Source organism: Oncorhynchus mykiss, chromosome 6, assembly GCF_013265735.2.
Source record: "Oncorhynchus mykiss isolate Arlee chromosome 6, USDA_OmykA_1.1, whole genome shotgun sequence".
Lineage (NCBI taxonomy): Eukaryota > Metazoa > Chordata > Actinopteri > Salmoniformes > Salmonidae > Oncorhynchus > Oncorhynchus mykiss.
The window spans coordinates 78,211,975-78,239,394 of record NC_048570.1 but is presented as its reverse complement, the minus strand read 5'-3'; the positions used below and the strand labels follow the sequence as shown (position 1 = coordinate 78,239,394).

General features: G+C 41.7%; 3 protein-coding genes across 8 annotated transcripts in view; 1 reads left to right on the top strand and 2 right to left on the bottom strand.

Annotated features, from left to right (window-relative positions):
• The window catches only part of LOC110526624 (talin-2), a 132,407-nt gene extending 119,375 nt beyond the window's left edge, over positions 1-13,032 (bottom strand). For 3 of the 5 annotated variants that reach the window (XM_036981004.1, XM_036981007.1, XM_036981008.1), the window contains exon 1: positions 12,152-12,221. In XM_036981004.1, the coding sequence (XP_036836899.1) occupies positions 12,152-12,206 (55 nt within the window). In that variant the 5' untranslated portion in view covers positions 12,207-12,221. Of the gene's footprint in view, positions 1-12,151; positions 12,222-12,879 lie in introns of those variants that run through there. The other 2 variants (XM_036981005.1, XM_036981006.1) reach the window with 2 other exon arrangements.
• Positions 13,033-15,239: 2,207 nt separating this feature from the next.
• On the bottom strand, positions 15,240-18,861 carry LOC110526623 (probable ATP-dependent RNA helicase DDX28). Its single transcript, XM_021607749.2, has 5 exons — positions 18,062-18,861; positions 17,829-18,030; positions 17,557-17,640; positions 16,707-16,919; positions 15,240-16,463 (listed from the first exon to the last, which is right to left on the bottom strand). Exons 1-5 carry the CDS (start codon positions 18,697-18,699, stop codon positions 16,149-16,151), a joined length of 1,452 nt encoding a protein of 483 aa, XP_021463424.2. The 5' UTR covers positions 18,700-18,861; the 3' UTR covers positions 15,240-16,148.
• A 4,379-nt stretch (positions 18,862-23,240) lies between these two features.
• The window catches only part of nfatc3a (nuclear factor of activated T cells 3a), an 81,125-nt gene continuing 76,945 nt past the window's right edge, over positions 23,241-27,420 (top strand). For both annotated transcript variants that reach the window (XM_021607747.2, XM_021607746.2), the window contains exon 1: positions 23,241-23,702. In XM_021607747.2, the coding sequence (XP_021463422.2) occupies positions 23,612-23,702 (91 nt within the window). In that variant the 5' untranslated portion in view covers positions 23,241-23,611. The remainder of the gene's footprint in view (positions 23,703-27,420) is intronic.

Sequence of the window (27,420 nt, the reverse complement as noted above, 5' to 3'; positions counted from 1 at the left end):
TGTTGAATTCTGCTGTATTTCCTAGAGATAATCCACTGAAGAACTCTGAGCCCAACTCCAAAATAACTACAGGGTACCAATTTCTGCTTGGTGAGTGACACTAAGACAGTATAGAAGTGCTTTAATAGACATGCCCAATCATATCCAAGCAAACAATATTCTCAGTCCGCAAGTAATTTGCAGATAATTCAATCACTGCAATCAGTTTGCACTGTAAATTGGTTGTTACCAGCAAAAATATTGTAATCAGATTAAAAGGTAATTTTGAAAAACTAGATGATTACTTCTTGGATTACTTTTCAATTTAGAAAGGACTTTTGCACAATCACATTCAAATCAGCATTGAAAAAAGGCGCAAGTTTAAGTGTGTTCCACCTGAGCGAGTCTGACCACAAGTCAGAGACCACTATGACGACACCGAATGCATTTGATGGATCCTTTAGAATAAGACAATGTGTCTTAATGGGAAAGTAATCCGAAAGTAATCAGATAACGCTACAGAGTTTGGGTAATCCAAAAGTTACATTACAGATTAAAATTTTGAACGGGTAACTAGTAACTAATTGATTATATATAGAAATTTACTTAACCCTGCTACTCACCCTAAATTATTCCGCTGCTCTGTAATTTGCTACATACTTTAATCTGAAGTTGTTTGTGGTGTTGAGTGGCGTTGCACAAAACAAAGTGATCAGCAATTGGATCGTCTCTAACCAATCAGAGTGTCAAAGCCAATGACACATTTTCAAACTGCAGTGTGTTCTGACTCTGGCCCAACTCATCAGTTTCTGGACCGATCAGATGGCCCCGAATGTGTTCGCATTTGGTGAAAGCTCGGGGAGGTACTCCGATCGACACTCATTGAAGAGGAGAAACTAATGTACATGGGTCTTTGGCCAGAGCAAGGAGTCTGGGTAGCCAGGCAACAGGCTAGTATCAGATGAGCCAACCAGCTAGCTTGCGCCTCATACCATACGCAGACTGGGATCATGTTCATTTGGGCACAATGTAGCAAAACGTTTTGCAGTGGGAAACAAAAACAAGGGTTAAGGTAGTCCCCTCCCTGTTTCAGTTGCTGCCAAATGAACATGACAAAGACCACACCAGGGCAGCGTGCTAGCTACTGACCTGCCCCTAAGTAGGTGTTGGATTGTCTGGCCTCTCTCTCAAGGTCTCTCTCAAGGTCTCCCTCTTCTCATCACTCAACTGCCTCCTCACCCTCTGGACTTGTTGGTTCATCAGATGTTGAGGAGGCAGTCTAATGTTAGCTGTTGTATCCATTTAGTTGCATTAGCCGAGCTGAACTCTCCCCCCTTAGCATGCTGCGACAAATAAAAGGTTATTTTCAGCCACTTGAATAACGTTGGCCTGTCCACATGTAATAGAATCCAGATGCCTCCCTGCCATACACGACGCTGCTGCAAAACCTTTTTAAGCCAGAGAGGAGGCTACAGAGATAGTGGGGGATAGCTGCAGAGATATTGGGTTTAAAGTAAAGGCTCTCTCCAGTCTCACTTAGCCTCTTTCTGTCTCAGTCGCTGTTCCCATCTTGAAATCTGGAAGGGAGCACTGGCTGCGCTCCCATTTTCTCTCCCCTCACTAATAAACAAAGAATGGATTCCCTTATATAGGTCTAATGAGTAACCATACGGGCAGGCAGCAGGCGACATCAGAAAATGCTCACACAAAATACTGTCCCAAATGGCACTATTCCCTACATAGATATTTTTTGTTTACAAGCAAACATCACATTTGAGTGATGTGCACACATCTTCACACCAAAAAGCTCTAAAACAGGATAGCTAACGCTGATGTTGGGACCTTGACAAACTTAACAGTCTGAGTGATGACCATAAAAACACATGACTGATGGCTATTGCTAATTAGCTATGTCCAACAAGTATATTATTCTTCTGGCTTTATCTAGCTCTATTTGTGATATTTTACCTTGCTAGGTAATCAATACTCCGATGACATCTGATGTCGTAGACAAAAAACATCTAAATGCGCTGTACTGCAGCGCCAGCTGTGCCATCAGAGTCCCTGGGTTCGCGCCCAGGCTCTGTCGTAACCGGCCGCGACCGGGAGGTCCGTGGGGCGACGCACAATTGGCCTAGCGTCGCCCGGGTTAGGGAGGGCTTGGTCGGTAGGGGTGTCCTTGTCTCATCGCGCACCAGCGACTCCTGTGGCGGGCTGGGCGCAGTGTACGCTAGCCAAGGTGGCCAGGTGCACGGTGTTTCCTCCGGCGCATTGGTGCGGCTGGCTTCCGGGTTGGATGTGCGCTGTGTTAAAGAAGCAGCGGCTTGGTTGGTTGTGTATCGGAGGACGCATGACTTTCAACCTTCGTCTCTCCCGAGCCCGTACGGGAGTTGTAGCGATGAGACAAGATAGTAGCTACTACACAATTGGATACTACGAAATTGGGGAGAAAAAGGGGTAAACATTTTTTTTTTTAAAAACATCTAAATGAGGTTTTGTTAACTTGCATGAGCTGCATCTCAAGTTGGAGGATTCTATATTGACTCCTATGTAAACAAAGCCCTTTCTGGTGAGAACCCACACGCGCTACTTTTCATGATGCAGCTAGGAAATGGGTCTATCCTGCACTACTGTTGAGCAGGGCCCATGTACAGTGGTATATTAAAAGGGCACTTCAAGAGCTATTTTCTGGTCACAGTGGATGCATTTACTGTTGTTGCATAGGGCAGTGACAGTGTCAGATAGTCCTTTCAAACATGACCTGGAGAAGCAAAGCCGCACTAAACATTTCAACACAAGAATGTGTCAAATGGGGCCATTAAAAAAAGTTTGTCTTGGAACATCATGATGCAGAAGCACGAAGGCACTTTAGGCCTAGTCATTAGAGCCAAGCAGAAATAATGTATTTGTTACAGTCACAAGTCAAGATCAAAATGCAACAAAAGAAAATAAGAAAAGTAGAAGGGGCTTCCATTTCTGACTAGATTATACATGAGAAAACATGGGCAAAATCTTGCCCAACCAAAATCAATTATTGGTAGGTTTATCAATGGACATTCCATTCTCTGTTCAGTGTTTTTAAATAATTTTCTGAGACGCCACGTGGTCCTCTTTGAAAAAGAAATTCCATTCTAAAGACACCAACATGAAAATGTGTCAATACTATTCCCAGGACAGGAAAAGGTAACAGTAATACTTGTTAACGGTATGTTTCCAGGACTTCAAACATTGACACTTGTCCGCAAAGTGCAAATTCCTGCACCATAGTATGAATACACCATCTACTCAGGTTTCCAGAGGCTCACTGGGGCTGTACAGTGACAGTCAAAAACGACCAACTATATAACTGGCCCCTGACCGCTCCACATATAGCTTGAAACACTTTGGCATTAAGGGCGGGGTGAAGGGGAGCAAGTGTCTATAAGAAATGGAAAGTACAGCACCTTCAGAAAGTATTCACACCCCTTTACTTTTTCCACATTTTGCGGTGTTCCAAAGTGGGATTAAATGTTTGGCATATTTTGTCAATGTTCTACACAATTAATAGAAACAAAGAATGTATCTTGGTTAGATAAATATTAAACCCATGTTAGAATCACCTTTGGCAACGATTACAGCTGTGAGTCTTTCTGGGTAAGTCTAAGAGCTTTACACACCTGGATCGTACAATATTTGCACATTCATTTTACAATTCTTCAAGTTCTGGCAAGTTGGTTTTTGATCATTGCTTGACAGCCATTTAAGTCTTGCCATAGATTTAAGCCGATTTAAGTCAAAACTGTAACTACGCTACTCAGGAAAATTCTATGTGTTTTAGGGTATTGTCCTGCTGAAACGGTGAATTTGTCTCCCAGTGTCTTTTGGAAAGCAGACTGAACCAGGATTTTGACTGTGCTTAGCTTTATTCTGTTTCTTTTGATCCTAAAAAAAACTCCCTAGTCCTTGTCGATGACAAGCATGCCCATAACATGAAGCAGCCATCACTATGCTTGAAAATATGGAGAGTGGTACTCAGTAATGTGCTGTATTGGATTTGCACCAAACAAAGCTTTGCATTCAGGACTTAAGAGTTCATTTCTTTGCCAAATTTTTTGCAGTTTTACTTTAGTGCTTTATTGCAAACAGGATGCATTTTTTTTAAAATATTTGTATTCTGTACAGGCTTCCTTCTTTTCACTCTCTGTCAATTGGGTTACTATTGTGGAGTAACTACAATGTTGTTGATTCAGCCTCAGTTTTCTCCCATCACAGCCATTAAGCTCTGTTTTAAAGTCACCATTGGCCTAATGGTGAAATCCCTGAGCGGTTTCCTTCCTCTCCGGCAACTGAGTTAGGAAGGACGCCTGTATCTTTGTAGTGACTAGGTGTATTGATACACCATCCAAAGTGTAATTAATAACTTCAGCATGCTCAAAGGGATATTTAATGTCTGCTTTTTTTAATTACTCATCTACCAATAGGTGCCCTTCTTTGCGAGGCATTGGACAACCTCCCTGGTGTTTGTGGATGAATCTGTGTTCAAAATTCACAGCTTGACTGAGGGACCTTACAGATAATTGCATGTGTGGGATACAGAGATGAGGTAGTCATTCAAAAATAATGTTGAAAACTATTATTGAACACAGTGAGTGCATGCAACTTAAGTGACTTGTCAAGCACATTTTTATTCGTGAACTTACTTAGGCTTGTCATAACAAAGGGGTTGAATACTTGACTCAATACATTTTAGCTTTGTATTTTTAATTAATTTGTTAAAATTGAAAAACATAATTCCACATTGACATTACGGGGTATTGGGTGTAGGCCAGTGACAAAAAGATCTCAACTGAATCCGTTTTAAAATTCAGGCTGTAACACAATTTGGGGGTAGGAAGGGGGGGGGGGGGCATCAAGGGGTGTGAATACTTTCTGAAGGCACAGTACAAACATTCAACATAATAGGCACTATTTATCTGACACACAGGGTTAGGCTAAGTAGCCTCTGGTTGTGATTCAACAAACACAGTCCTCTGAACAGAACGAGATGGATAATTGCTCATTTGATTATTTATTTGGGAGAATCAGTGATTCTGTGCAGTCCGACTGCAACGTACGGAGTCAATCTCAAACATGCACATACTGTCTTCTGTCTCTAGCCTCTCAGGATGAGTAACCAACGAACCTGTGGAGTGGGTGGAACAACTTGAAACCATGACCCTCCCTCAACTACCAAGGCAGGCAGGAAGCCTAGCTGGTAAACATTTGCAGCAAGAAGATAATCTATCCTTATAGAAAAACCAAAAATAGAAGCCCTTGCCTGAAGCCAGGCTAGGGAAGAGGCAGAGCAGGGGGGTGGGTTCCACCCACATGATCTCAACAATACAACCAGGGCCAGACACACTTTCTGGGGTATTCCAACCAGGAATGCCATTTTCAGCATGGTTACCACCTCAACGGAGTCAGAACAGGAATACATTTCTGATGAGTGATATGAATGGTAGAATTGTGTCAGCAAATAATACACAATCATCAGAAGTCCATTTGTTTATGAGCATTTGGGGATAAACAAGGTGACTTAGCAATAATTGGTTTGAACAACCAATGAGGGAATGTCCAATGTGTAGCAAAGCTAGTAGCAATACCAGAATGAAAGTACACCCAAAAGCACTTCAACCCAGCTTGAACAACAAAGAGAATCAGTGCTGGACTAAAGTTTTATTTACCCACGACACTTCAACAGGTGGCTATCCAGGAACATAAAGGAGCAATATTACTTTGGGCTATAAGACTGTTCCACTCACATCAGCCAGGTTTGACTTTCTCTCATGAAAAAGGAACATTTCACATTTTTACAAAAAGTAGTTCCACTGTCAGTTTGTATCAGTCTTGCAGATCAGAACAACTCAACCAGACAAAGTTTGAAACCTGTTCACTCAGATTGGATAGAGGCTACTCAAAGGGCTCGCTAAACTGATATTGAATTCTGGATTGCTCCCTGGGCTAAATAAGGTCACAAGGCTCTAGGTCAAAGAGGTAGACTACACAGTGTGTCAGGCAGTGACATGGCCAATCATCGCAGCATCTGAGCTCATAGCAGTGTGTCACTATCATGGCTGCGTTTACAGAGGCAGCCCAATTCTGATCCTTTGCCCAATTATTAGCAAAAGATCTGATCTGATTGGTCAAAAGACCAATTATTGCCAAAAGATCAGAATCGGTTTGCCTGTGTAAACACAGCCTAAGTAATCAGAGTTTTACACACCTTAGGCAAGTAGCCACACAATCAGACATTGCAATGCTGTGGTCATTTACAGTTAGGAGACAACACGGTGTGTCAGGTGTCAGGTAATGACATGGCTAATCATCAAAGACTACGAGCTAATAGTCTGTGTGTGGTTTTACATATGATAGCCAAGTAGTCATTGCAATCCAATGCTGTGGTCATTTACTGTTAGCAGACACCTGATTATTACAGATCAGACATTTCTGTCCCGGTGACTAAGAGACATGAGCCCCGGCCCCCGAGGGGCCTGGTGACCATGCCAACCATGGAGATCTGCCAATACCAAAGTCCAGCAATAGCAGAGGCTCTCAGCTGCAACCTCAAACAGATTTCAGAGCAGATCTGCTTTCAGCTGCGGTGATCCAGTATGACAGTTAGTTCCCCTAGCACTGGCCTGGGCCAAAGGAGGGTGGGTTCAGGGGCTGTCTCCCAAATGGCACCCTATTCCCTAAATAGTGCATTACTTTTGACCAGGGCTCTTTAGGGAATGCAGCCAGTGACACGACACCTTGAATTTGGCCCAAAGGCCAGTAAAGTGCACCTTCTTAAGGACACCTAATATTGTGTAATGGGAAAGTATGATTTTGCCATATAAACATGTTCAGTACAAGCTGGAGTTCTGTGGTACGGGGTTCTCACTTCACAGGCTCTGTCCCTTTCATTAAATATAAACAATAAACTAAAAACTTGTCGGTTGTTAAATTAAAATTTTATAAATGTAAACTTAAGTTTTCAGAACCCCCAATCGCTTTCAATTACGGAATGCAGTTCATTTGAAATTCATTTTTTAATGGTAACGCATCACTGTTGGATGAAAGGACAAAGTATTTAAATATAACAACTATTTCAATTAATCATTGAGAAAAGCCAAACCACATCCAAGGCAATTAAAGCAATATAGTGAACAGTGTAAGTGGATAATTAGCTGATTCTAGCACAGAAGCTAATGTAACAGGTTGCCAACAGTTCCTAGAAGATACTACAGTAGTTAAAGAGATTGAACGGGATGTTAAGCACTTACAAATGGGTAACATATTGTACGAATTGGAATTAGATCTTTTTTTTGTGGGATGTAACATAACATATTATACGACATGGATGACTCGTTTTGGCTCGTTATCACAATTTTTACAACTACTGACTGAAATTATACAAAACCTTTATAAAATACATCTTTAAGCACCAGTTAAATCTAGAACCAGTCATAATTCAAGTCATTTGGTCTAGCAGAAGGAGGAACAGTAACACCATATAAGATATGAGGAACAGTTGTGGAGTAAGTAACACATCTCTTCAGGCTATAGGCCTACGTTTGGAGTGCTGCATGGGTCTGGATATGAATCTGTAACGTTGCTTTTTGCAAAGCTTCAGACTTTAATTTTCACAAAGACACCATAGGCTACAGCCAAATGAAAGATCTTATCAGAACAGACCCCATTTTTAAAACATAATTCTCACAAATGTTCCTTGCCGTTTGAACTAATGCAGCTTGTCCTGTCAGTTTACACAGGCTACAGATGAAGGGCCATTGTCTCACATGACATAACAGCGAGGACTCTCCTGCATGGCAAACACCACAGGCCAGAGAAGTTGTATTCAAGAGGCAATTCCAGAGAAATAGCATCACTGAATCATCTTAAAAAAGGTACAGTCTTGGATCTGTTCAATGGTCATTTCAGTTCTATTTAGTCCTACTCATTGACTGCATTTAGAAGTCCATCTATGAATCTGAGAGGGGTTACATTTCCGCAGCCCCATCCCTCCGCTGTATACCAAAACAAATGGCCGGGCTGCAGCTGCTTTCTCTAATCTCAGAATGTAGCTTTAAGCCTGGCATCTCTTTTCAATTATAGGACTTCTTGCATCAGAACTGCTAAGAATGATCAGCCCTCAAAACAAGCATGGACTACCCTTGTGTAATGTACAGTACTTAAACAAACTATTTACAAAGGCCAACCAATCAGAAATAGCTTTGAGACATGCCTGGCAAGCAGCCATATTTGATTTGCAATGCAAACAGGAAGGCCTTCACATTACAACTCAAATGCATGGAGGCAGATGAGTGGAAGGGACAAAGTATGGGACATGTTGACTGGAATATTAATACCCAATTTCAACCTCCAACCTTTCGGATCCTGTGCATGTCAGAGGTGTAGTATTTTATCAGTTGCTGTTGGCAGGACTGTTGTCCAGCGAGCTGCAGCTGTGATACTTGAATGCTGTGTGTTGCCTGTTGCTAATTATAACTGAACATGAGAATGTGACAGGGTGGGAGAGCACAGGAGTGCATCCACTGAACCGTGGGTTTGGGTCACATGCTCTTAACTGTCTAGGTCCAAACTAAGTTACAGTTCTCTACACTTCTCCCAGAGTGTGCATTAGCACACTTTCTCAGATGGATTTTACAACGGTGGAAACTGCCTTCAGCCAACGATTAAACCAATCCCATGCTTTTTAATCAATACACTTCTGGAAAAGGGTGGAGAATCAGATCGTATCCTAACTAAGCGTTAAGCACAGGCAGGCACAGAAAAGCCCTGGTCTTCAAAGTTCAAAAGGAATCCTACCGAAGTATTGGAATCTCATGATTTGGCTCTTTTGTATAAGGTTACACATAGCTGGGCTGGGTCACACTGAGGTGTGAAATTCAGATATATTGTTGTTAATGTGCACGAACACAGCCCTGGGGCTGCATTCCAGAACGTGGCTGCTACTATGGACTGCATTCATATAGTAGCTTACCTTTCATACTCACACCTAAAATGGTTCTTCAGAGAATTATAGAGGTTAACTCACCTTTATACCCAAGTGTGTTACCCAGTGGAGTGATACACAACGCATTAATCAAGAGACTGGCTACAACTTAAGTGATCAAATTAAATTATGTAGTTGAATAAAATCAATAGGGGACTAAGGATACACAGCAGTTATTGTTAGGAATAGTTCTCTGCCCCAACCACTTCCTCTGCTCTGCAGTCTGCACACATCAACCAAGCCCACAGAGAGCTACTTATCTTCCCCTGCGTCTCATCTACATCCTAGTAGGTCTGGGTCTCACCTCTCCCCTCAGAACGAAGGCACCTGACCCTCCAGACCACCAAGTTGACATTGTACATCACGCTGTCATTATGCTGCCTGTCGACAGACTGCTATTTGGGAGTCAACCACTCTATTCCCTACAAAGCTCATCAAATGTAGTGCACTATATAAGGAATAGGGTGCTATTTGGGACTTAGGGCAGCCTCCAGCCCTGCTCATTACTTCCTCTCCCTGGGTTGTGATGACAGGCAGCAGAGGCCACTCTGAACACAACACAGGCTGGATCAATAAATTAGCCATCACACTCATGATGAACTCCTCCACAACCGGATGCTATTGGCCATAGAGGTCTTTATAGGCCATAGAGGTCTTTATAAGCCATAAACACATTGGCCTGTGGCTTTGAGAGGCTCTTATTATCACCTATAGTTGGAATGTGGCACTATCAGGTTTAGTACGTAAAATACAGAACAATGCATGAACCAGCGGTCAGCACCATGTGGGAAATGGCATGGATGCCAAACAAACTGCCTATAATCGTAACAGAATGTGTGTTAACGCTTACAATCATATTGCCATTAACGCCATAGAACAGACCCACATACAAATTCTGCCATGTATCCCATCATCACATATTCATATTAAACTTCTGCTGCTAAAGTGATGTATTCATTGTTCATATTAAACCATGTGAATATAAATACTGCATTCACGACTCCATTCATGGGAAAATAAGGCAGCTATGCTGGTTAGCATCAAACAGCAGTTTCATAAAGGGCTTGATTGTTATTCTAAATACTGTCACTTCATGCCACTCATCTCAGTGCTGGGAATTTGACAAACGGGCCCATTGAAACAATAAGAATATTTGTCAATTCTGCTGCTTTGACAGAATGTAGCTCAAACTGCTAATAATGTAATGGATGAATACACACGTTTAAAAAGGTCGGAGCAGTTTCTAATACAAGGAGGAAAACGTTTTTGATTGATGTTTTTTGTGAATGTCAGATGTGTGTAAGCATGAAAACGATAGAAGTTAATGCTGGTGATGACTGACCTGCAGTGCATACTAAGCATCAATAAGAATGGTTAAATAGTCCTTATGGAGGAATATTTTACAAATGGTCAAGTGGAAAATTAACCAGGGTTGCGTTCAGTAAGACAAAACGGTGGGCAACAGCTGAATTCAACGGAAACAGTACTGAAAGACCAGTTGAAAATCATTGTGATTATAGTGCTGTACGAGTTGTTATTTCAGATGGTCACACCCATATTGATCAGGCCACACATATCAAATCTGAGCAAACATACCTCAGACTGTTGATGAACCGTCCGCTATGTTTTAGGGAAATGTGTCGTTCAGTACAAACCAACACACAACCTAGCAAACGTTGATGCGACCTGAATGCTCCCCATGTGTATTAAAATACTTCATTGCTTTTCTATGACAGAGTGGAAGACCAATCCTCTGGGAAAAGCCATGCAGCCCCTCCATCGGCTTCAACAACTAGACCAGGGCCCAGTTTCCCAAAAGCATATTAAGGCTAAGTTAATCATTAAAACCACTGAGCTCAATGGTTCTAACGATGAACATAGCCTTACGATGCTTTTGGGAAACCGAGCCCAGGGCTGTTAAATTCCGGTCCTGGAGAGCCCAAACGCTACTGCTTTTAGTTTCTACCTGGCAGTTAATTGCACTTTCCTGGTGTACTCAGTCTTATTAGAAGAAGAGCATGAAAACTAGAAGTGTTTTGGCCCAACAGGATTGGCATTGAACAGCCCTGAACTAGATGAAGAGAAGGGAAGGTGCCAACCCCATGTAGAGTGACATTACCTTACCCTGGCCGATCAATAGGATCAATGACTCATTTCACAGACATAACAAACCAATCCCAGTATGGTAGGTGTCCCAACAGAGCTATCGGTCAGTCTTCTCAGACATTATGTACCCAGAACATCCTCACTAGAAGGCCATATCTTTTTACTGGCACGCCAAGGACTAAACCAGGGAGTTTTCTGAACCAAGTACTTTTTGTCCATAAAACTACCCAAAAAAACCTAGCTTGCTCAGCAAACATCCCCCCTTTTCTGCCACTCATAACAGTGTCAACCTTCTGCTTACCAGCTGAAACCAACAAGTCTACCTCTAGCCGCACTCCAAGATTCTTATAGGCTAAATGACAAGTTTGCCAAGCTTTACTAGTGGTCCTTTACAAACAGCAATAAAATAAGAATGTATCAACACTGTACATGCAGTCATTTGAATAATCATTCACCACATGAAAAAAATAAGGAACATTATTTTGTACTATTCTCAAAAGGATCGAATTGTAGTTATACCAAGCAATGGTAGGCGATATTGTGCCAAATGAATGGTCAATTGATGATATTCTGCATTTAATAGGCTACATGATCACTGTGGTACGTCAATGCAAGTCAAGGGGTGTGGCACTACCATGCGCTGCAAGAAGGCACACATATTTAAATCAAAGTAAATAAAGTAATTCGTGGATACTCCACAGCCAACAATTATCCGGACCGTTGCATATTCCTGGTTACATTGTTGCGGTTCTTATAACGAGCGACACCTTGATATATTGTAGCGACCAGCACCCACGCTGGTGCAAAGCTCACGGACGTGGAAAACTGCTGCTGAAATACTGGACGAGTGTGGTTGGATTTAAAATGTATTCGCGTGCTTATTCGGCCAGATTCACTATGCAATGAGTGCCTCTGGTATGGGGAAGCAGCTTGGCACACTGTTGTGTTTCATATTAAACATATCAAAGCATAGATACTTCAATGGCGTATCATGTATAAACGGAGATAATGCAAAGTTTTAAAAGGTGTCTCTAGTCTAGTGGTACTCACTGATGGTAGCGGCTATCGGGCTATAATATGGCGGTTTCAAATCGCCCCCCTCCATGCAGTTACAATTGAATTGCCATGACCCCTACGCATACACAGCCTATATTTCTAACAAGAATGTAGGCTATTTGTTACATAGGATATACTCAGTAATGTTGATTACGTATACAAACGGTGTTATTATAAAGGGCTCAATTCGGCACTCTCATTTCACAAACAGAGCTACCCCAAAACACATGGACTTCGACTCCTGCTTCTCTTCTCACCAAATGCAATATGTGGTAATTTAGCCGAAAGGGTACATTTGGGTCTAAACTACTTAATTTCCTGTAGTAGTATGAAAATGCAATGACGTTCATGTGAAATTCCTCAACAGCCAACATGCCAACATCCTCTGTAGCCTAATCTCACACCATGAAATGTGATTTTGACCATTAATTCAGGAAAAGTAGGGGACACGCTCACGAATTGAATTAAGACACTGTATGCACAACAGTACAGAGTTTACATCTCAGTAAAAACTATGCAGTAAGGATAACTCTGAAACAAGACATACAATCCCATTCATTCGATAGTCAAGCAAGGTTTCTACATCGCCTTGCTCGCTGTTTTGCAACGCACTCCCATCAAATCCCTAATTAAATCAAGCATGGACAGAGAGAAAGTCTCATTTCGACGTCTATTCAAGAAGCGGACTGGACATAATAAGCCGGCAGAAAATGCTATCCTACCTGCTAATGTTCTACTGCTTCATTGCCTGCAATCAGCCCTTCAGATGCACATATAACCAGAAGTCCTGCTCTATTGAGTAAAAACCCGTCCTCGCTGAGGAAATCTCAAAGTGGCCAAATAATGAACAGTAGTGGTGGTTGGTGTTGAAGGGAGGGGAGGTAGCGGGGTGTTGGGGATAGCGTTGGGAGAGCGGAAACACGTCATTAAAGAGGGACCTTAAGGGGCTTTGTAGTCTCTTCTGCATTGTAGATAATTACGTCCGTAGCTGTGTTCCATCTACTGTTGTAAAAAGCGCTTTGAAGTCCATTAGAGGATAGGGTCTGAGAGAGACGTCGCCATGGTACCACAAGCAGGAGCATAATAGTGAAACATAATAGAAGTATATCACGGCCCAGTTTCTAATAGCGATGGAATTTAGGCTTACGACTGTTTTAACCATGCATCTTTCCTAAAATGGCCCGAATATGTAACATGCGTTTCCCAACACCACATAGACTTACCACATCATTGCGCACATGTTAGGCTACACGTCATTAAATATATTGAGACAAATTAAAGACAGTAGCCTACAAGTAGCAAAATATAACTCAATTGATTGAGCTTGAAATGTACAGCACTAGTCAAAAGTTTGGATACACTTACTCATTCAAGGGTTTTTCTTTTACATTGTAGAATAACAGTGAAGACATCAAAACTATGAAACAACACATATGGAATCATGTAGTAACCAAAAAAAGTTCTAAACAAAGATATCTTAGATTCTTCAACGAAGCCACCCTTTGCATTAACGACAACTTTGCACACTCTTTGCATTCTCTCAACCAGCTTTATGAGATAGTCACCTGGAATGCATTTCAACTAACAGGTGTGCCTTGTTAAAAGTTAATGTGTGGAATTTCTTTTTATTTGCAGCATCATTTTATACATCGCTTGTTTGTATCAATTGCAAAGACATTGGCAAGTTTGCATTTGTACTCAACTTTGTTCTGAAGTTATCAGCAGAGAGATAGGGATGAACCATGTGATTCTATGTTTAGTGGATATTTTCTGTGTATAATGTGACGCGGTAGGCCAAAAAAGCATCTAACGACGCACTTAGCCCCCCCAGTCTACTATAGAGGAGGAACGCTGTGTAGCCAAACTTGGCCCTTGTTTTCAGGGCAGAGTGTAGTAGAGGAAAGAACTTGGCACTCGTTGTCAGGGCAGAGGAATGTGAAAATAAGACAAACCCGTAAGGTGGTGTTAACCCACAGAGTGAGCTGCAGACAGAAGTATAAGGACAACATTATTCCAGGGATTCTGGTGTGAACACCATGGAACACCTACACTCAGTTCAGACCGCCTGCTGCTAATCTTTACCCTTAGTTCTCATGTTAGGCTTTGCTTTGTCCAAATTTTTTATTTTATTTACTATACTAAATGATCTTTCAGTATAACGAAGTGCATTGATAAGCACATTGTAATTACTAATTGAGTACGAGTACTAATCGTAATTACTAATCGAGTATTAATATAGTAATAAAATAATATGTGTTGAACAAAAATATACACGCAACATGCAACAATTTCAAATATTTTACTGAGTTACAGTTTAAATAAAGTCAATTTAAATAAATAAATTAGCCCATAATCTATGTATTTCACATGACTGGGCAGGGGCGCACAGGCCCAACCACCCACTGGGGAGCCAGGACCAGCCAATCAGAATGAGTTTTTCCCCACAAAAGGGCTTTATTACAGACAGAAATACTCCTGTTTCACCAGCTGTCCGGGTGGCTGGTCTCAGACGATCCCGCAGATGAAGCTGGATGTGGAGGTCCTGGGCTGGTGTGATTACACGTGGTCTACGGTTGTGAGGCCGTTTGGACGTACAGCCAAATTCTCTAAAATTACGTTGGAGGTGGCTTATGGTAAAAAAAATTAACATTCAACTTTCTGGCAACAGCTCTGGTGGACATTCCTGCAGTCAGCATGCCAATTGCATGCTCCCTCAACACTTCTGGCATTGTGTTGTGTGAAAAAACAGCACATTTTAGAGTGGTCTTTTACTGTCCCCAGCAAACAGATTTGTGCACACAATTTGAGAGAAATACGCTTTTTGTGTATATGGAACATTTCATTTCAGATCATGAAACATGGGACAAACACTTTACATGTTGCATTTATATTTTTGTTCAGGGTAGTACTCCTGTAAGAACTCGTAAAAATCTCAAGTCTCACTCAGTCTGGATGTGTACAGCACAAGGATGTCTACAGATATATGTTTATGGTAACCTAGCAACCTAGTGACGTTATATTTGGTGCAATTAAAGCAAACTCAATAAGTGAGAAAATATAGAGGCATATTTAGAAACCAGATTTCACAGAGATTTATTTTCACTCCGACACATTATCATGTTCAAACATCTTGCTTCCTCTAAAACAAGTAACCGCAGGCATCAATGGGATAGACTTCAAGGCTAGGGCCTGAATCCAACTTGACTGTAGATTAATGGACATTTCTACATATGGAGGTTTTAATGTCGTGCTTCTGTATTACACACAAAAGCAGAAACTGAGTGAAGACCACTTTCCAAAACGTAATATGCTAATGTGGGTCTACCTGTGGTTAGTGAGAAGAGATTAGCACCGTTGTCTCAGTGGCACCCTACCAGATACATGAAGGGTTACATGAGTTACTCTTTCTTTTAAGGAAATTATTTTCATTTCTGGAAGGAAAAGTAAAATCGGTATTCCATACTTGTTCTAAATGTTTTTTTAGATTCTTTAACCTATGTTTTACCAAAACAAGTTAGTATGGCTGAGTTAAATTCCATAAAAGAAGGGCTTGCCCCATGTGGATGAGCATTAAAATAAGACTATATTCGGCCATAGCCCTTCTCTGGTTATTGTATGACTGCTGTATGACAGGTCAAATAAAGTAAATACTGCCACCCCGTGATTACCCGTGAGAAGTGCAAACATGTGCCGCACACCTGCTGCTTATAAAGAGGGCATGATTTTTGTACATTACCAAAGACATTTCCTCTTTGGAATGACATGCGGTAACCATCTGGTTTAAAAAGAGAAGTCAGATCATAGTTCCAGTCTCAAACATGATATGGCATCTAAAAAGGTCAAATTAAAAGATGATCATGCCTGTGTTGGAGACAAAGGATTCAGTCTCACACAGCTGGTTCGGGCTATCCTGGATACAATCATTTTACTGAACAAATTAATCAAACAAGTTAGTTCTGCTTTGGTAATATCCTTATTTGTGGCAGACCCACTAGTAGAGCAACCCCTCTTCTTCCTCCTCCTCTTCGGCTGCTTTGGGCTCAGGCTTCCTGATGGAGGACTCCATCCCAGGCAGACTTGTCCTCCTCCGGGCAGCCGTCTCAATCTTCTGCACCAGCTCCACATCCCAGGGGTGGGTGACGAAGCTGAGCACCTCCCCATCCTCCATACTCCCTACCCGGCCCACCCGCCCCGCCCGGTGGATGTAGTCCGTGTGGGATTCTGGGAAGTCGTAATTGACCACCAGACAGACCCTCTGGGTGTCCAGTCCTCGGGAAGTGATGTCGGTACAGATCAGCACGTCTACCTATAGGGATAGAATTTGAAACATAGCCTATAACGTGTCTCTGTTATTAATAACATGTTAGCTATGTGTTTTGTTATGATCTGTGGTCAATGTGTTATTGTTACTGGGTGTCTTTTTAAAGTGTTTCTTTATTGTGTGACATGGAGCTTGTCACACAATATGGACATGGATATTGTCACATGGAGTTTGATAAGGAATTTGAAACTGCATAAGCAGACAAAGTATTTTCTCGTCTCATATCACCTGTCCCTTCTGGAAGGAGTGGAAGATTCCAGCCCGGAGGGAGGCAGGCATCTCCCCCTGCAGTCGGACGTGTCTCAGCCCCATGTCCTCCAGGGAGTAGCCCAGCCAGTTGACTGTAGAAGCCCGGTTACAGAACACCAACACCCCAGCCTTGTCCTGCTCTGCTGCCTTCAGCACCTGGTGGAGCTCCAGAAGCTTGTCAGCTCCCCTCACCTGACCATGGAATAATATAGATTTGTTATATATAGTATACTATAAATTATATTCTATCATTTATACTTTACTAATTTAATACTATAAATTATATAGTAATTTATAGTATTAAATTAGTAAAGTATAAATTACTAATGTAATTCATAGTATTCTGTCAAACTATTTTCTTTTTAAAGTTATATCACAGGATTTGCTATGATGAATCGTGAATAATCGCAAATTCAGAATTTGCTCAATTTGAGCTGTAATAGATTTTTAGACAAAAAGCATTATGGAATATCGACGTCTTGATTTTGTCCATTGTAACGGTAAGCAAAATCTGATAAATTGATTAACTCTTTCTTTAACCTCAATGTCAACTTGATTTGACATCGCAATGTTGTTTTTAGCTGTATAGATGTATTTTTAATGCCTTCAGACAATGTGAATAATCACGATTTAAAAAAAGTGTGCACTAAAATGACAAAAAGTTAACTCCAGTTAACTGATCAACTTTGACAGCTCTACTATAAATACCTAAGTACTAGTACATGGTTTTTATATAGGCCCCATAGACACTTTACAATATTGAAGAACACCAAAGAAACAAAGCACTAATACCAAACCAATGAAAACAAGAAAAAAAAGTGGGGAATACCTTCAGGAAGGTCTGTTTTACATGTGGCATGAGGAAGTGAAGATTCTTGCTCTTGATAGTCACCATGCCTCCCAGGTCCCTCACCTATAAGAACAAGTCAGTCTCATTTTAATATGCATTTTTCCATGGGTCTCAACACATTTTACATAATGAGGCAGGAATATGCACTGATTTTGACCAGAGTCCTATGTGGTAGTGCACTATAGTATAGGGAGTAGGGTGAATAGGGAGTTTGGGACTCAGCCAATGTAGGAAAAAGTAATGATGATGACCTGGCTGAGAACCTCTCCGACCCCACCGGGGAACGTGGCCCCCACCACCACCAGCTGGGCCTTGCGGGTGGAGCCGGGGCCCTGGGTCTCTGAGGGGTCACAGGCCGCACGGGTCTGGGCCAGGATGCTCTCCAGCATGCCAGAGAAGCTGGGATCAAACATTGTGTCTGCCTCATCCACCACCATGAAGCTCAGCTTGGGGGTCTAGATAGGGGATTGTGTTGTGTGAAAATAGATAGCGTTTCCGCAGGGCCTTGGCGAGGGCACCAGGTGTGGCCACCAACACATCTGGGGGACCCTTGGTGAAGGCCAGCTTGATGTTGCCCACACCTCTCCCACCTCCCACTGTCTTCACCATGAGCCTGAATGGGCCCCACAGGCTCCTGGCCACAGCCTGGCCAAACCATGTAATAGGTTTACTCTTCTCTTTGAGTTTGTCACCCTCCTCATCCTGGATTTCAGTGACAACGGGTGGAGTACGCTGAGTGTTGTTAACCTTGAAGTAGTCACCAAATGATCTGTTGTGTTTCCATCCTTTGGATGAGAGATGGGAATGCTCAAATTTCCCAAGTGTGTAGCCTGCGGACTGATTCAGTTCTGGGTTCTTGCTTTTGATTAGGAGTTTGCCAGCCTTGATGGTGATGACTTTGTTCTTGCCTCTCACTTGCTTCACATTTTCTACCTGCTCCTGCATGTGTCTGGGAATGCGAATGACCACAGGCTGTGCTGTGGTTGACATGGGATGGACAGTACAGGCTGAACTGATTGTACCATGAATACATGCTAGTGCTCTGAAATGACCCGAGGACGAGTAGTTGTGTTTTGATATCAACGTAAACAACACTGAGTAGCCGACCTTCACAGACTGCATTCTGATGGTAAGTTAGATAGGAGGAATCAGCTGGTGCACGTCTTCACCAAAAAATAGACAATATCGTTTCTGTTGTATTTCATTATAGTGTATAATTTATCAAATGCTTCCGTGAAATACGTTTTTACCGGACTGTATTTTTTTTTCAAACATTTAATTCCACATGCGTCGGTGGCGAATAATGATGACGTCGATCTGTCGCAAGAGATGACGCCTTCCTTATAGAATAGAACGGGATGCCCAGATATAAATCTAATATATGGTAATGAAACAGCAGGGAGCAGGTCTCGAACCCTCGACCTTCTACCCCAAGGTCCGGCGCGCTATCGACTGTGCCGCAAAAACATGCTCGTGCGGCAGAGTCGATTTCCGCTCTTATAAACCCAGGGTCGTTACAGTATCTATCTAATGGACATTTCAACAACAAAAAATGCTCTCCAGTTGTTGTTTTTATGACATTTTGCTTTTTAGAAAGATAGATGTAATGTACATTATGGAACGTTTTTAATAGTACGTGTCGGCTACCGGTGTGGTACTCGAACGGAAGAGGGTAAAATTTGTGTTTCAATACTGGGTCAATTGTTCAATTCAATTATGCATGTATCTGTCTTAAAACCATTTTGATATTGATCCTTACTAGTATGGTTAAACTTTGCTGTGTACGTATGTGTGGTAGACTAGTTTGATGAGCTTCTATCCGTGCTCTGCCATGATGATACATGTACTAAATCATTATTGTAGACTATTGTACTGAAGAGCCACTGACAACCTGTGGGCCTTTTTTGGCATTCTAAATCGCCAGCCCATACCTGTTTGAACTATTTTATAATAATTTATATTAAAATCGATATTTTGCGATAACCTTATGGTGACTTCCAGGACCAGTGCCTATTCAGGTCTTCTTTGACACTGCTGACCTAAAAGAACATACTTCATAAAATAGAATAGACTTGTACATTTATACACTAAAAAACAAACAAGAAAGTCATACATGTATTGAACTTCTCTCCACCCTAGATCAAAGCCAATGTGATGGTACAACCCACATGATGAGCTCATAGCTCTATTCACCCTGGACCTGATGATGAGGATTGCCTCTGATGATCTCTGTGGTTCAGTAATTACTGATCTGTCACCAGTATTGATCCCTCACCAGGCACAGTTCCCATGCTCTGAATGAACCGGTTGTCTGATTGATTTTCTGAAGCGTCAGAACATCACACATACGCTGCCAGTAATAGGGTGTCTGACTGTGTCACGTGTTGACTGTTGGTTCAAGCATTGGGCAACACCCTGACATTGCTATCCAGAACAGTACTGGTGTCAAAAAGAGGAAAAATAGAAGAGCTTTGACAGTATTAGAGAGAACTACGGGAAAGAAGTGAGCAGTGAGGAGAGGCGAATAATGTTGGGTCTTGATTGATTTTGCTGTTGTTCTTTCAGTAAACAGTGGAGGGCAGCCTACATCAAGGATGAAAACCAGTAAGTCAAACACGTAAGCCACAAAACCTGTCATATGACTATCGTGTGTATGCATTTTACACTCTTCATAATTTTTGTGCCAATTTCTCAGCCAATTTTTCCAATATTCTTTTGCATTATTTCATAGTTAAATAAAGGTTCAATTTAAATGTAAAAAAAGTATGAATACGCTACAATACGCTACAATACTATTTTCACTTAGGTGTTCAGTCAAAATGCTTTTTACTGTTATACTCAGTTCAGTTATGTACCAATATGAAATAGATATATTCCTGCCATTTGCTTTCTTGTGGTTCTGTATTTTAATACAACCAAGCAGGCCTAAAGAAAATCCTTTAGAATTCAGATAAAATACATCTGAAATAATCCTATCTTCTCCATATTTAGAAAGTTAGAAATAGGCCTCATTCCTCATCAAATGAGGAATTCAGACAGATTCTTGTGCAATATAATAATAACAGTCCATATTTAACCCATATTATGGCTCATGTCAGTCAAGGTGATGCATTGAAGTTGTGCAGTCTGTGTACTATGCTGTGCAGAAGCACAAGCCTCAATCCTTGAAAGAGAGCGTCACATACCTCTCTCACACACAGGACAAGTGAGGGGGTAGAGGGTTTATTTTTTCCCTCACTACTTTCTTTACGAGAACTTAATATCGTTAACCACATCCACACCCTCCCACACAATTTGTGTACACTGTGTTCTTTATCTTCTCCCTTTAAAGGTCATCTGAAAAGATAAGAAGCACACGGGTAACCTGAATTAAGCAGCAACCAGTAGTGGGTCTGGAGACATGCTCTTACAGCAGTAGTGTTATAATGCCTTGGTGTCATGACGATCATATACATTACATACCATACATACCCATGCATTCTGCATTGTACTCATACAGATGTCAATAAAACAAATAATAACCTACCATACAAAAGAGAATGCATACAAATCCTACTGAGTCAGTGTTTACAGTGTTGGACAGGTTGTGAGGTAGACAAGAGCTAAATCTGTTATTCACTTTTTAAATCTCATTAGAATATTTTTTGAATATGGTTTATTAAAACTGAACTTTCAAAATAACTTTTGTGAAATAACATCAGGGAACTTCAAGGTTAGTAAATTATGTTATTTCTCTATTTTGGCTGCAAAACATCTTTGTACATAACAACCTTGTCCTATATAAATCCAATAATTTTCCCATAATATCAATATTGCAGCAATAAAATGCAGTGATTAGTTTGTTGCCTAATGTACCAAAAGAGAGGGTTATGCTTCAACACTGAATTGTCTTGTGAATTAAGCTGTCATTTCTAATTTAACTCAACCGTGCACTGTCAAGGTAACATACCTATAGCAGTTTTATCAGTATGATCTCAAACGAGTATATTTTGTAATCAATTTCAATTTCGCCAGCTGATGGCATACAGTGAATGTCAGTGAGGTTTACATGTGAGTGCTTTTGCTTGGAAATTTAGACCACAGGAAATGTGATATTTTTTTCCGCATTGCTTTTGTGAACTTCAGCGTCTGTACGCCCACATGTGTTAAACAAAAACATTCTCTTGTTTTTTCTTATCTTTACTGTATCTGTTATCTTTCACGAATATTCAATAAGAGGATTCTGTGTATGCAAGTGTTCTGTCTCAATGCACCTCAGACAGCTGCAGAAAAATTCAGGTAGGCATAGTAACAAGGTCAGAGGTCATTAGAACGGCACTGTAACTTGTTGGTGACTGAGGGATCTAGAGGTCAAGTGTGCATCATGTTATTACGGCCCAATCAGTGATGGACTGTCGCCACAAAAATATAGTTACAATATAGTTAAGAGAGAAGGTTTGAAGGTCAGCTATAATTTGGTTTAATAATGATGCACAGAATGGTTGGCAGTGATACAATTAAAGTGATTGTGAAATCTGCTCAACACGAAAGGGTCAAAAGGTTTACTTGATCTGCCCAGGCCAGAAAAACTATCCGTATAGTCTATCGGGAAGGGTTCCGCGACTGGCGGCCCATTTTTATAAATGTTGGACATAAAAGACTGTAAAAACACCAGCAAATCAACTCCACGTGATTTTAATTTTGGAAATCTGTTTCAAAGTATTCCCACGCATAATAGAGACATACTGTATATGTGATCATATAAAAATGTAAGCAAGGTTTGAAATGTTTTAGTCAAATGGTATATATTTTTGGGCTTCTTGCGGTCAATTTGCAGTCTGAAAATGATTTGTAATTATGTTCCGGCTCCCTGACCATCTGCTCAAGAAAAAACCGTCCCGCGGCTGAATCTAGTTGATGATCCCTGCTTTAGGGTATAAGATATATTGAACTAATCACATAAGCAATGCATTCCAGGAAAGTGTGATGGCCTACTTAGTATAAGGACAGATTGAAATACTAATGCATATGTCACAGACTTTATCATCGACATGCAGAACTATTGCATAGACCTTGGGGCAGGCAGTCTGTTGAATTCCTATAGCCCAAAAGGCAACGTGAACACAGAACATTTAGTTAATTGGAGCCAGCATGGTCTGTTTAAACTGTAATTGTGTCTGGCAGAGATGTAGGCCAATAGTATATGAGAGCCTGCATACATTCAAAATAGTGATTGAGACATTATAAATGAAAAGTCAAAAGGAAAATTACATAAAATGTGTGATGATTTCGGATAAAGTGTCATTTCATTCTGATTAAATCCGAGTAGGACAACAGTGCTGTACATCTGGATAACTTTATTATACGCTATAATAAGGTCCATGTTGAGGCAATGAGCTTCAACATGAGATTTAACTACATATCCCAGGAGCTCTTGCCAGCCTTATCCGTGTTTGTGCGTGTGTGAGATAAATGTTTACTGTTAATTTCTGATTGTTTATTTAACTTTTATTTATTATATATTTCACTTGCTTTGGCAATGTAAACATACTGTATGTTTCCCATGCCAATAAAGCCCTCCGAATGGAATTGAGACAGAGCGTGCCTGCGCTCTGTTGTGTACCAGGGTTTGCTGACGTCACTACTGGAACTGCCCTGTCACGCGCAGTTAGTAAAAGTTGGGATAGAAGGCGCTCCAGTGAGAGTCAGTTTCACCGACAACCTTGCCTGTCTTGTTGACACCAAACAGCGATAAATCAATTTAACGTTCGCAAGGACAAAATATTAGACTCGCTGTAGGACAATCAAAAGTTTAACAAGCATTTTATTACCAAACCTCGCCGGGGAGAAAGAATCATTTTTGGATATCTGATCAAGGAAGAAAAACTAGTTCACGCCGCACGCGGGTCTATTGCTCGCTACAATTTTGATTTGCTAAATTAAACAAGTTTTGTTGTTTCAGTTAACGTTAGTTCTGTAAATGTTGTGACATTTAAAATAGTATTTTGCATTAGCCGTCGTTCGTGTGACGGGTGAACCCGAGCTGTCAACCCCGATGACTACTGCAAATTGCACTGGTAATGAGGAGCTGGACTTCAGGCTGATCTTCGGAGAGGACGGCCAACAGCAGTCGCTAGGCCCCGCAGGTTAGAATTTTATCTTTGCCGCGAATACCCAGTAAATTTCTCTAGACGTAGAAGTGCACAGATGCGATTACATTGCAAACAACAAGAACGTTGCAGAAGGGGCATTGGTTGCAACAGATTAGCTAATGTGAACAAGCTAGGGAATGTTCTGGCAGCAGAAAGTAGAATAAGTAGGCTAATCATCGAGATTAGTATTTTCTATTTTTGTATGTGCAGTTACACACTGACTTTTCCACAGTTAAAATTTGGGGTTTTAGGAACATGAGCCTAAACAGCAAACAAGCGCGCGACAGCAGCTGTCAAATAACGGTGTCCTCATGCTAACTAGCTCATTCACACTAAAAGTTGCAAAACTGTACAAAATAATGTATAAATAATATATTTAAATACTGCAGCACATGCTGAAATCTGTATGTGGCTCCTAGCATAAATAATAATGTAGCTAGCTAGAAATGTATTTCAAAAGACTAGCTCGGCAGCTGAGTAGGTAAGATAGCTAGCTCACGAGAGGACACAGCTGTCAGTTATTCAGACACCTAGCTTAACAAGAATGCATTATACCTGCCTATCAGCTCTACTTGTTTCAAACATTCGCTCCAATCAATCCATTTTATTATCGATTAGGCTTCAGAAAACGAATTGAATAGGTTTGAAACAGCAATGCCATGAACTTGGCAGCATTGGGAACGTCATATTGTAAGAAACTTTACCATGCATGCATTCACAACTCTTCCATTTGTAATCTAACTAGTTAGTAACGTTAGTGGCCATGCAATCGATGTTGTTGATCATAATACCGAATAGAACTTAAAAAGTACAACAATTAGACATAAATAGCAATATAGTGAATGTAATAACATAGTTATTAGTATTACAAGCAAGCAAATATTCTCTATTTTTCTGCTTAGATATTCTAAATTACCTTCTCAGAAATTAAGAGGCTATTACATCAAGTAATATTACACCCTTTAACTATTAATTTGTAATGCAGATAAATGTGTAAGGTGTATGTTTAAATTAGAGTATTTGGTACCTTGACTTTGCAGCTTAACAAAACACCATTACAACAATAAACAACACAATAAATTAAACTGAAACTACATTTTTCCCAGTATACAAGACACCTCACAACCTAGTTTATACAGTTTTTTTTGTGCATAATTTCTTTGGCCAATAAGTCCAAACACATCCAATAACCCTATGTCACCTTCCTGCCATTTCAATCATCTCTGCAGTTTGCGCCCAGTTTGCCGGCCACAGTGGCCCAATACAGCATTTGACTCTCACAGATAGAGGTGTGTGTGTGTGAGAAGGTGGGGGTTCATATCAGAATTTCAGTGTGACCAGGTGTGCAGAGAAAGAACCAGATCTGTGGAAGTCTGGTGATGCATCATGCCACAATATTCTATTTGTGTTTTGTTTGTGTATTTTGGACGGTTGTTTTGGAAACAAGACTAGACAAGGGGTTTAACCATTCTGAGACAAGAGAAGACAAGCAAGCTGCCATTCATTCATTCATAACCACAGATCTAGGAGTTCCATGCTATTTCAAAAGCATCTGTCTTTCACATAGCTAGAATGCATGCTTGGATTCTGTGAAACTAAAAGAAGCACAGCTGCAAACTGTTTTTATTCAAACCCTAAATTCAGTGTAGGGCGACTGCAACTTACATTTTATCTTGAAAGCTTGATTACCGGTTTTGATTAAATAGGACCAATATCTGCAAAGTTAAGCCTAGCTCTGCCCTTTTCATGAAGCTCTGGCGAAACTATGAATCCAAGGCTTGGCTAGTCCTCTCTCCTCCGCAATCAATTTTTCCCTAGATTATAAAGAAGTCTAATTTGGAGACGAGTAGGGAAAAGTGAAAAAAGTGCTTTTGGAATAAGTCAAGGAATAAAAATGCCACTGTGCAAGTGGTTTTAATCTGGTTGGACTGTGGCCTTGGCCCGTATGGCTAGTGCCTGTTCACATTAATAACTGGAGTGTAACACAGAGACACAGAACCACAGTAACGGTGAGTTGAACAGTATGGCTCCAAGTTGATTTGCTCTTTCTCCTTCCTCCTCAACCCTAGCCTCACTCACACAAGTCAGGGCTTGCTAGAACAACCTGGAACACTGCTAGTATTTTTCAGTCTGACCTACTCTACCGCAGTAGGACTTACCTCTGTGTATAAACATGTGATTAAGAAGACTGCACTGTGCCAAGCTTGGCTTCTTCCTCACTCACTCACTCACTCACTCACTCACTCACTCACTCACTCACTCACTCACTCACTCACTTCCTTCCTTCCTTCCTTCCTTCCTTCCTTCCTTCCTTCCTTCCTTCCTCCTCAGCCCTAGCCTCTCTCTCTCTCCTTCCTCCTCAGCCCTAGCCCCTCTCTCTCTCCTTCCTCCTCAGCCCTAGCCTCTCTCTCTCTCTCCTTCCTCCTCAGCCCTAGCCCCTCTCTCTCACCTTCCTCCTCAGCTCTAGCCCCTCTCTCTCTCCTTCCTCCTCAGCCCTAGCCCCTCTCTCTCTCCTTCCTCCTCAGCCCTTGCCCCCCCCTCTCTCTCTCCTTCCTCCTCAGCCATAGCCCCCTCTCTCTCTCTCCTTCCTCCTCAGCCCTAGTCTCTCTCTCTCTCTCTCTCTCTCTCCTTCCTCATCAGCCCTAGCCTCTCTTTCTCTCCCTCACTTTCTCTCTTTCTCTCTCTCCTTCCTCCTCAGCCCTTTCTCTCTCGCTCTCTCTCTCTCCTTCCTCCTCAGCCCTAGCCTCTCTCTTTCTCCTTACTCCTCAGCCCTAGCCTCTCTCTCTCTCTCTATCCTTCCTCCTCAGCCCTAGCCTCTCTGTCTCTCTCTCTCTCTCTCTCTTTCCTCCTCAGCACTAGCCTCTCTCTCCTTCCTCCTCAGCCCTAGCCTCCCTCTCTCTCTCCTTCCTCCTCAGCTCTAGCCTCCCTCTCTCTCTCTCCTTCCTCCTCAGCCCTAGACTCTCTCTCTCTCTCTCTCTCTCCTTCCTCCTCAGCCCTAGTCTCTCTGTCTCTCTCTCTCGTTCTCTCTCTCTCTCTTTCCTCCTCAGCACTAGCCTCTCTCTCCTTCCTCCTCAGCCCTAGCCTCTCTCTCTCTCTCCTTCCTCCTCAGCCCTAGCCTCCCTCTCTCTCTCCTTCCTCCTCAGCCCTAGACTCTCTCTCTCTCTCTCTCTCTCTCTCTCCTTCCTCCTCAGCCCTAGCCTCCCTCTCTCTCTCCTTCCTCCTCAGCCCTAGCCTCTCTCTCTCTCTCCTTCCTCCTCAGCCCTAGCCTCCCTCTCTATCTCCTTCCTCCTCAGCCCTAGCCTCCCTCTCTATCTCCTTCCTCCTCAGCCCTAGACTCTCTCTCCTTCCTCCTCAGCCCTAGCCTCCCTCTCTCTCTCCTTCCTCCTCAGCCCTAGCCTCTCTATCTCTCTCCTTCCTCCTCAGCCCTCCCTCTCTCTCCTTCCTCCTCAGCCCTAGCCTCACTCACACAAGTCAGGGCTCTCTAGAACAACCTGGAGCACCTCTATTTCCTTAATTTGTATTTATTTTGTTTCTTGAACTGTGCTGTTATGACTGTTCATCACAGAGGATCGTAATGTTAACAGCAATTATGTGATTGTTTTTATTTAGTTCCTTGAACTGTGCTATTATGACTGTTCATCACAGAGGATCATACTGTTAACAGCAATTATATGGTTATTAATAAAGTAACTATGAACCCAGAGAAATAGCC

Bases quoted from the DNA above. Each gene is read 5' to 3' on its own strand.
- LOC110526623 (XM_021607749.2), bottom strand. From the start codon at position 18,699: ATGCAGTCTGTGAAGGTCGGCTACTCAGTGTTGTTTACGTTGATATCA. The intron at 18,031-18,061 runs ATTTTCACACAA...CCCTATCTAGAC, and splicing joins GCCCTGCGGAAACGCTATCT to CCCCAAGCTGAGCTTCATGG. The intron at 17,641-17,828 runs GTCATCATCATT...TTGTTCTTATAG, and splicing joins TCGGAGAGGTTCTCAGCCAG to GTGAGGGACCTGGGAGGCAT.